The sequence below is a fragment of the Cynocephalus volans genome, chromosome X (assembly GCF_027409185.1).
Source record: "Cynocephalus volans isolate mCynVol1 chromosome X, mCynVol1.pri, whole genome shotgun sequence".
Lineage (NCBI taxonomy): Eukaryota > Metazoa > Chordata > Mammalia > Dermoptera > Cynocephalidae > Cynocephalus > Cynocephalus volans.
In genome coordinates, this window is record NC_084478.1 from 85,820,016 (window position 1) to 85,829,666 (window position 9,651).

A 9,651-nucleotide genomic window follows, 5' to 3' on the forward strand; every position below is an offset into this window, starting at 1 on the left:
TGTGTATGCACTTATAAATCTATTAAAATATAAATGTTGGCATGTTATAACACTCTGCTCTGTACCTGCTGTTCTGATGATTAGTGTTTTATTTCCTACCTCTTGAGTACTTTTCACTTTGGATCCCTTATGCCATAATATGCATCACATCTTCCATTCTCTCCCTATGCTGGCTATATTCATATTCAGATGTTTTGTACTTGTAAAAGGAAGAACTTGAGATGACAGTGTCCTTACCCCATTCACCATCAGTGCATCTTTTCTTAAATTCCACCTAGAAGCTGGAGGACAAGAACTGCCTTAAGTCATTCTTGAAGCTAGATTTAGCTGGAAGTAATTAGGGAAAGGAGATCTGCAAGATAAAGCAGTCTTCATCTGAAAGCAAACCACCTACTGGTTGACCTATTAAGTTAATGAACACTCAGACTGTAATCTCAATTATATATACAAATTACCATCAAAGACAGAGCATGTTATGTTTTTAGCAGATTTAAACCCATATTCTTTCACTCATTTTCATTTTGTTTCACTACAATGAGTCATATGTTGATTCCAAATCAATAATTCCTTGATAAATAATCAATTCATCAATTAAACAAACCTTAATTGCTTTTTGGTCCTCAGAATTACTGGGCCTTATTCATCTTCCTTGAATCCCTTAAGTAAAAAAAAAAAAGATCACTGATACAAGTTCAATTTTTTTATTAATAACCTTGGAACAAATACATTAATAATAATTCCTTATAGTTATACAGCATTTTACAATTTTGAAAGAACTTTCACATATACCAATTAAACCCTCACAACATCCCTGTGAGGTAGGCTAGGTAGGGGTTATATTCCTATTAGTAGTGAAGAGAACAAGGCTCAGAGGTGAAGTAAGGTCACACAGTTGGTAAATGATGGAGCCAGGACTAGAACCTAGGTCTTCGGACATGCCTCCCTGAGAACATTCAAGTAATGATATCCTACGCTACAATGAACATTTCTCCAAGATGTTGATCAGATCCGTTTTTATAGTTGTGTATCATCTTTCCCTAATATCCAAAAACAAACTGTGATGAGACATTTCCCTGTTACTGGACTATTTCTCAGATGTATCAAGCACCATCCTAAAATGGAACTTATGTTTAAGTTTTGAGGATCCTTGACTATAGATTCTAAATTATGATACAAAAATTTATTTTAGAAAAATCTGCAGAAGTATTCTGATGTTGAGTATGTCGAACTTACTTAACTAAACAAAACCTGAACAGGTTTATATTCTTAAAAGCTTTGCAATCTTTCCAAATAAGATTTTTAGATGTGTATAAATGGAAAATAGGGAACGGTGTTTAGCAACATTAAAACATTACTTGGAAACCTATGCAGAGTGTACCTAAATGCAAGTCACATCACTCTAATTTGTTTTCCTAGTTGGCCTTATAGAGGAAGGAGGTTTGATCCCATCTTATGTGTGACATCCTCTGCAACATCCTAGAAAAACAGTATGATTCAAGCAGTAGTGATCAAAGCAAATATATGTGGTATAAAGGAAGAAAACACTTGCTCTTCAGTGGTTTTGCCTAGGTCCAGTGTAAATACTTACCAAAGCAGATTTTAAGCTATAGTAGTATCTCTGTTAAATTTAAAAATGTGAACTATGGTGTAGTTCTCAACTTCAAATACAAGATGGAAACTAAATGTGACTGACTCAAAACTACCTGTCAAAAGCAGTAAAACACAATAGGCGTAAAAATCAAGGGATAAATCCCAACTGTTCTGGTACTGAGTGAAAACCAAAGAGCAAATGCAAACCTTCAGGTTAAAGTGAACCACAGAATATCAGGCATGAAGAGCATGTTTTAAAAATATGAAAATGACACTAAGCTGTATTATCATGAATAATATTTTAGAAGTTCCAGTTGTGGCTTTTTAAATTTAAAAATAATGGGGAGAAACTTAAACCTATGGGAGGGGGTGCAGAAAACAAATGGCATCTAGAAAGGGAGTTGAGGAGATGGGAGGTTAGGGAAGACCAAGAAACAAATAGATTCAAAATGGATTTAGAATCCCTCTAAATCCATCCTTTCCAAATAATGTTTCCGAAATTGAAAGATTTAGTCAAAAATGCTAGTGACAATAAAAGTGACTATTTTACTTTACCAAAGAAAAGTAGTATTTAATAGTAGATTAGAAATTATGCTGTTAAAGATTAGTCCACTGACCTGGCTATATATAGAACCTGAAACTTAAGCGCTGCTGGTAGCGATACATGGCAGAAAACTGCTTCCAAAAACAGAATTGCCACCGTAGGACTCAACATTAATGAAACTATTAATTACTCAACTTTTTGTACTTGAAGCCTAATGAAAAAACATTTGTAGTCTTACTAAAGAAATCAAACAGTTTTAAGTAATGTGAAAAATACTGCAGCTATGTTTAAGTGTTGTAAGGTAAAACTTGAGAAGATCTATAATGTTCTAGTTCAGTATACTGGGCTCAAAACCAACTACCCTTTTGAAATGCATCTAGACTAGACTATATCCCTTACATAATATCATTGTCATCATCATCTTCATGTTTCCTCTTCAGTGGGTTTGATTCACTGGCTGTGTTCTGTGATGAAACCATGTTGGTGGTAATAAGAATATTTTTTGGCCCAATCATTGAAGGATTAATCAGAACATTTTGAACTGCAGTCGTTGCGGGAACTGTAAACAGAGGAGAAAGCCCCCACAAACTATGAATTACCCAGAATCTAAAACATGGTTAAAAGTGTACAACAAAGTTGAATGTAATTCTAGTACCAATTTCAACAGCATGAAGTGCAACTACATCACAGAAGAAACACAGGTAATTATACTGCATTAAGAGTTGAATTAATATTTTTTAAATTTTATTCTTTATTTTTAATTGACAAAGAATAATTGTATGTATTTATGGGGTACAATGTGATATTTTGATCTATATAGATAAAGATTAAATATCCTTTTAAACTTATCCAGTACAAGGTTAAAGCAGTTCTGTTATTTTTTAGCTCAACTACCTAAAATTTCAGTTAGTACTTTGTCATGGGAAACAGTGTACTAGATTCATCATGGAACATACTAAAGGCATATGGTCAAGGTCAGAAATTATGCTTCCCTTATGGGCCAATATTTTACATGAGTTGTCTATTGTATGTGGTTACGTTTCAGAAGATGTGAAGTCTGTCTTTTTTTTTTTTTTGGTGGCTGGCTGATGCAGGGATTGAACCCTGGACCTTGGCATTATCAACACCGTGCTCTAACCAAATGACCTAACCAGCCAGCCAGAGAATGTGAAATCTAAACATATGCATTTGTAAACTATGCTATAACAGAATTCTACTTATATTATACCAACCATATATATATCCTCCTATGAAGTGATTTGAATTTACATTTTTGTTCTGGATTGCACACACAATCCATCATTAAGTTGTATCATTTTCTTGGGATTTTACCCTAAGTGCTTTTCCCTGGAGATGTTTTACATTTGTGGAGCCTAACATTTTTTAGTTCAGTGTTCTTTGAGAATCTGATGAGCACGCTAAATACTCTTCCGTCCCCCCGAAAATGTTACATACATATAAAATTTCATACAATTATAAATGGCTCATAGGCCCCTCTGGAGAACCCTGATTTGTAGTATTACTGCCACCTTCCTGTTGTTGTATTAAAATAATTTAACTCTTGCTATAGGAACACAAACTGTTCTACAATTGCAAATTATTAACAAATTCCCCCCCCCCCCATTACCTGGTTTGACAGGTGTGGACTGAGAAGGTGGAATCTGTACCGTAAATCTTTGGCTTGTCACTGGCACTGGAGTTGCAACTTTATTTGGAACAGACACTGTTTGTGGGGTCGCTGTAGTTAAATAATTAAAAGACAATGTTAGTTAGATGACTTATTATACAGATTTATATTCTTCCCTTATTAGCTTACTAGAAACTACCTTTGAAACTAATGAAAGGTGAGAAAAAAATCACCAGAAATAAGACCAAGGTATAAAAATGTTTACAAGCTTGTTTTCTCATCTGCAAAAAGGGGATAATACCCATTTCACATAATTCTTGTGAGAATTAAGTAAAATAATCCATGTAAAGCTCCTGAAACTATCTGGTATACAGTAAGCACTGAATTTTAGCTACACGAAGCCATGAAATTGAGTTTAAATAAACTACCAGAAAAAAGACCCAAATTTTCTCTTAATTATTTTAGGTGGCACTTTTAATCTCTGTCACTTTCTGAGAATTAGAAGCATCTATTATGCCCATGCAGCTAAACCAACAAGCATCTAACAGAAGAAGCTAATCAAATACACCCTCTTGGGGTCCCCAGGTGGGCATGAAAAACTTATTCCTTTTCTATGTTCAGTGACTTTTTAAACAGGAAGGGATCTTGGAGCTAACCTAGTCCAAACTCCTCATTATTTAAATTCTACCCATTTTTCCAAGGTACAACTCAAATACCATCCCATTTTATAAAACTTTCCTTGATTTGCTCAGTTAGAAGTCTTAGCTTCTGCCTCTGAAATTCCCTTAACATGTCACAGAAATCTTACTGTTAGTATCTTATCTCATTCACTAGATTACAAGTGTTGGCTAACATTTTTATCCTTGTGAGCACATGGCTCTTGTGCCTTGCTCCTAACAGACATTCAACAAATGTCTGCTTAATGAATGAATTTTGCAGGACTCAAAGACTTAACATATATATATGACGTCATTGCTCACTCAAAGAATACATTTATGGAAAGGTGTCTTTTTCCAATTTTTCCTCTGGGGATGCAGGCTTTTAATACATCTCTTTCCCCTGGAACCAGCAGCCTACCCAGGGATAGAGTTGCTGAAGACACACAACTATCATCATCTCTAGGGACAAAGGGGAAAAGTCTAAATGAAGGAAAAAAGCCCAAAGGTACCCAGAAATCTGGGTTCTATTGCTTCTCCCCAAACCACAAGGTGAGACCTTACTCTAACATATCTCCATTTCTAGGTAAGTTCTCCCATGTATTAAGGAGCAGTGCAAAGAATTTAGCAAAGCATAATGAAGCAATATAAGTATTTTGTCAAGAAAAGAAAATTCACAGTAGGTAGATGTTTTCTTGGCCATTACCATAAAGGATTGTTAATACGTTTAAGTAGGCATAGAGTTTAGGCTTTAAAATTGAACAGCGCAGATGCTTCTTAAAGTTTATAAAATTCATTTAAAATTATTTTTAAAGTTTAAAACTTTCATCTTTGATAGCAGTTTTTGGTAGTGCCGTCACTCTAGATAGTAAAAATCTCTAAAGCATGTACAACAAACATCTAACTAGGAATAAAAATCACAACTGATAACTAAAATTGGTTAACTTGCCTAACACATGTAACTGATTACCACAGCCTATGCGTTTTAAAAAAATGGTATTCACTTAAGTAATGTGAATCCACAGATAACAGTATATGACTAAAAAGTTATAGATTATATATGCAAATTTCTGTCCACAAAGGTCACATGTAAGTAATTAGATGTGTACAACTAATATGATACCAATCTGTTTTTAAAATGCTGAAATGTAAATTTACATCCAGAGAATATGAAGAGATAGTCTACATACCTCAAAAATCAAATGCTGCTTATACTAGAGCTATATGACAGCTATGGGACTCAAGTTATAAGCAGTAAGAGCCAAGAAATTAATACTGGTGAAAGAGAAGGGGATTTTTTTCTGAAAATACTTTGATTACTAGACTATGAAAGAAGCCCAGGAGGAACGTAGGAAAAAAAATCAGGAAACCTAAGTCCATTATTTATTTTCCTTATTATCTAAACAACGACATTAAAAAGAAACAAATAATGGTTTCTAAATACCATTCTCCACTAAAAAGAACCAAAGTGGCTAATTCTAGGACCTGGACAGGAAAATATAAGATGGACTTGGAACACCTTGTGTAAGAAAGCAAGAAAGGCTCACAGAATGGTGGTGATCCGTCAAAAAGGATGCAGGATGCAGGAGGTGGGAGGTGGGAGGAAGCGGGGGATAGGGAGAGACTGGATAAGGGGCATAAAGAATAAGTACAGTTTGTAACAATATACATACTAGTAATATTGATTTGATCCACATATGTCAACATTGAATCCCAAAAATATGTATAAACAATTATGATTCAATTAAAAAAAAAAAAAAGGGATGCAAGAGATAGCTTGAAGGGGTAGGGCTCCCGCTGACCAATATAGGACAATTGGTACCACTTTTTAAAAAGGTTAGTATTAAAAACAACTATTTTTCTTTGAGATCCTTAAGCTTTTTGTACATTTTAAACTTCTTTCGACTTGTATTCTCTTACCAATTTATTCAGAAATTTCTTTAATTTCTGATAATAAGTAGGCTACTGCCATGAGTGTGTTTGATGGTTTCATTTGTATAGAAGAGGGAAAGAACACAGCTAAGAGTAAACTGTTCTTGGTATCACAGTTTATACCAACAACAATGTTGGGTAATGTCCAATTTTATACTCATTTGAGATCAGATATTCATTTTGAAATCTGATAAGTGTATGTTTACAGTTTTACTAGAGAACGAATAAAATTATCAGTGGCAACACACATGGGAATTTCTGACTCACCTTTTCACTTGGATTATAGTTCAAAACCAAGTGCTGAGGCACTTCTTCACTAGACAGAAAAGCCATTTCCCCCTCTCACTTACCTATAGCAGGTGTGGTAGGTCTGCTACTAACAGCACCGACACTTAACCGTGGAACTAGTCTTCCTTGGTTAGGTCCCTAGGGGATTTAAAAAAGAAATTAGTTATTAATTGACAAATAATTGTACATATTTGTGAGATTCTGTGTGATGTTTTGATACAATATGATCAAATCAGGTCAATCAACATATCTACCACCTCAAACATTTATTATTTGTGTTGGGAACATTCAAAATCCTCTCTTCTAGCTGATTGAAAGTGTACAATAAATTGTTGTTATAGTAACCCTACAGTGCCATAGAACACTAGATCTTATTTCCCATACCTAGCTGTGATTTTCTATCATTAAAACAAATGAGTTTTAATGTTGTTAAGATTTGATACCTAAATTTACCAGGAGTGAACTTAGGATTGTTGATGTGAATTACTAATGTAATGGCAAGAATGTCCTGTTTTCGTTCTATCAGTGTTCTAAGTCCAACAGTTAAACTAGGGTTTTCACACACATATATATGGGTACAATATATACACACACATAATCCTATACAGTATTTTAGGTAGAGTCTTATTTGAATGGGGATAACAGCTAACTTCCTTGTAATTTTTAATCTTAATGAGTCAATGTCTTAACCCAAAGAGAAATATAACTCTTACTGTGGAATTTCAGAAAACAAAGGCAGCCTAATGTGGGGATAACTTTTTTAGTGGCATCAGACAGAGCCTTAGGTCATATTTCAGACAGCAAGCCCAATTCCTGATGGTATATTATTCAGTTATTGGGCCTCACTAAAAAGCTATGGTATAGGAGAAAGATTGAGAGTTACGAGACCTGGGAATCAGTCCTAGCTTTGCTACTAATTCCACAAATGAGTTCAGACTCAGTTTCCTGATGTGAAAAATGACTGTTGGGTTAGATGAACACTAAAGTTCCTTCTAGCTCTAAAAATTTCAAAAATTTCAAAAATTCTAGTAAATTATCTTAACCTTTAATTTACTGTACTATCTACAGTAATTTGCTTTTTACAAATTCCCCTATCCCACCTTTTTTTTAAAAAAAAGCCAAGTTGACTAAAAGTTCTTACCTTTTTAATTAAGGACTTCAGCCTATAGTTTGGAGCTGTCAAGCAGTATCTATCAGGTGGCAGTCTAGGTCCTGCATATGGCTTAATCAGTGGCAAAGGGGTTTGATTTTTCTGCCTTGCAATATCCAGTAAAAACTGAAAAAAAAAATCTTTATAAGAACTACAATTCAAAAAATTATCAGTAAAAAATAACTTCAAATAAAAATTTGCTCACATCTCTCGGGGGAGGAGAGGTAAAAGACTGGTCAGCACGACACTGGATGGCCAGTCTCACATCATCTGCATCAACATTAGGTTTCTTAGCATGGCTTGAATAAATCTTTGCATCGTCTAGAATTGTAGTCACATATCCTTTAAGAACAAAATAATTTTTCTTAAACATATGAACACAGCTTATTATTTATGGCCACTTGTCTTGAAACTTTTACTAATTTCTAGGAAGTTTATGAATTGTGGTTTTAATAGCTAATTGTCCTATCTATATGATCAATTTTAAATAGATATCACAGTATAAATACTACTGCCCCCTAGCTCCAGCTCCTTTTTACTGCTTTAGGCTGAATTCTGTATTAACTGTTAGCATAATTTGGTTGAAAATGTTCTTACAATAAAGCGATCTTTTCAAGTTCACAAGTTAGACAAGTTTTTGGTGTTTTGTTAACTTACGGAAAGCAAATTCCAACATTTGATTTATAACCCTTGGTTCGTACTCTGTGATTCCCATATCCTTCAGGATCTGTGCCATCACCTGTGGATTCAAATAAAAATGCCAAATGCATAATCTAGGTATCGGGAATAAAGGCTGGACCAAAGGTAGTATTTATATTTATGATACAAGGTCTCCCATCTCTGGGCTCCAAACTCCTCATCCTTGTACTCCCCGGTGAGTGTCAGTGATCACACCAAATCACATCTTACGCTCTTGCTGAAAACTTTTATTTTTTATTTTTTTGGCGGTGTGGGCCGGGGGCAAAGAGGAGAATAAGGCCGAGGTTGGTTTTCCCAGCAGAGGTAGGGGTGGCTCCAGCTGGTTGTCATTTTCGTATGCGGCGGTGGGAGAAGCTCGCATCACAACTCTGGATGCAGAGGGTCCCGGCTCGGAGATGGGGCGAGATGACGAGGTGGCCGGGGCTGCGGCCCAGGAGACAAAGCCGGGCAGCCGGCCCGCGCATTCCGTTGGACCGCGACCCTCCAGCGGGGTTTGGCCCGACGGGGCTGCGGGAGAGCGCCGGGGGGCCAGGGCGCACCTCCATCGTCCTCTCCTCCTGGCCGCCCCGGCTAGGCTGAAGCCGGTGCGCGAGCCCACCCTTGGGCTCTCGGCTTGGCCTGTCTCGCAGGTCCCCAGCCGCGCCGGGCTTCGTACTCCGCCTCTCATCCTTCGCACTTACCAAGGCATCCCTCGGAGCGTTCTTGGGAGGCGCCATCTTGCCCGACTCCATGTTATCCGGCCATTCGTCATCCAGGGAGGGAGGACTGCTCTGGAGCTCCTCGGTCAGGCTCCACCCCTGCAGGGCAGGAAGGCGGGGTTACCGCGGCGGCCGCTTTACCGCCCCTAGCCCTGGCTGTGCCGGCCGCGGGAAGCTTGGCTATCCAAGAGCCGCCCTCGACCGAGAGAGTAGGGGCCGCCCTGGGAGGATTAGAAGAGGCTGCTAAGCCTTTCCCGGGGAGTCTTGCTAGGGGTTAGAAGTCGCAGAAAAGACAAGAAGCTTGTCTTTCCAGAGTTGTTCTCCGACAAAGTGCCCGCCCTCATCTTTGCGGGGGGGGCCCTCCCTCCTCACACCTCTCTTGCCACCACTCTGGTCCCTGCCGGCTTCCTGGAATTAGCCAGGGTCAGGGAAACTTGGTCAAACACAGAACACCCAGTCCCACTGGA

General features: G+C 37.4%; 1 protein-coding gene across 1 annotated transcript; it reads right to left on the minus strand.

Annotated features, from left to right (window-relative positions):
* Positions 1 to 687: 687 nt before the first annotated feature.
* Positions 688 to 9,260, minus strand: TAF9B (TATA-box binding protein associated factor 9b). Its single transcript, XM_063083593.1, has 7 exons — positions 9,167 to 9,260; positions 8,445 to 8,526; positions 7,993 to 8,129; positions 7,779 to 7,913; positions 6,700 to 6,775; positions 3,762 to 3,872; positions 688 to 2,693 (listed from the first exon to the last, which is right to left on the minus strand). Exons 1-7 carry the CDS (start codon positions 9,215 to 9,217, stop codon positions 2,530 to 2,532), a joined length of 756 nt encoding a protein of 251 aa, XP_062939663.1. The 5' UTR covers positions 9,218 to 9,260; the 3' UTR covers positions 688 to 2,529.
* Between the last annotated feature and the right edge of the window lie 391 nt (positions 9,261 to 9,651).

What these genes read in the sequence shown, in the direction of transcription:
- TAF9B (XM_063083593.1), bottom strand. Translation starts at nt 9,217, where the DNA reads ATGGAGTCGGGCAAGATGGCGCCTCCCAAGAACGCTCCGAGGGATGCC. An exon ending in AATGTTGGAATTTGCTTTCC is followed by an intron (nt 8,130 to 8,444) that starts GTAAGTTAACAA and finishes TTGTTCTTAAAG; the next exon opens with GATATGTGACTACAATTCTA. An exon ending in CCTCTCCTCCCCCGAGAGAT is followed by an intron (nt 7,914 to 7,992) that starts GTGAGCAAATTT and finishes TTTTTTTTTCAG; the next exon opens with TTTTTACTGGATATTGCAAG.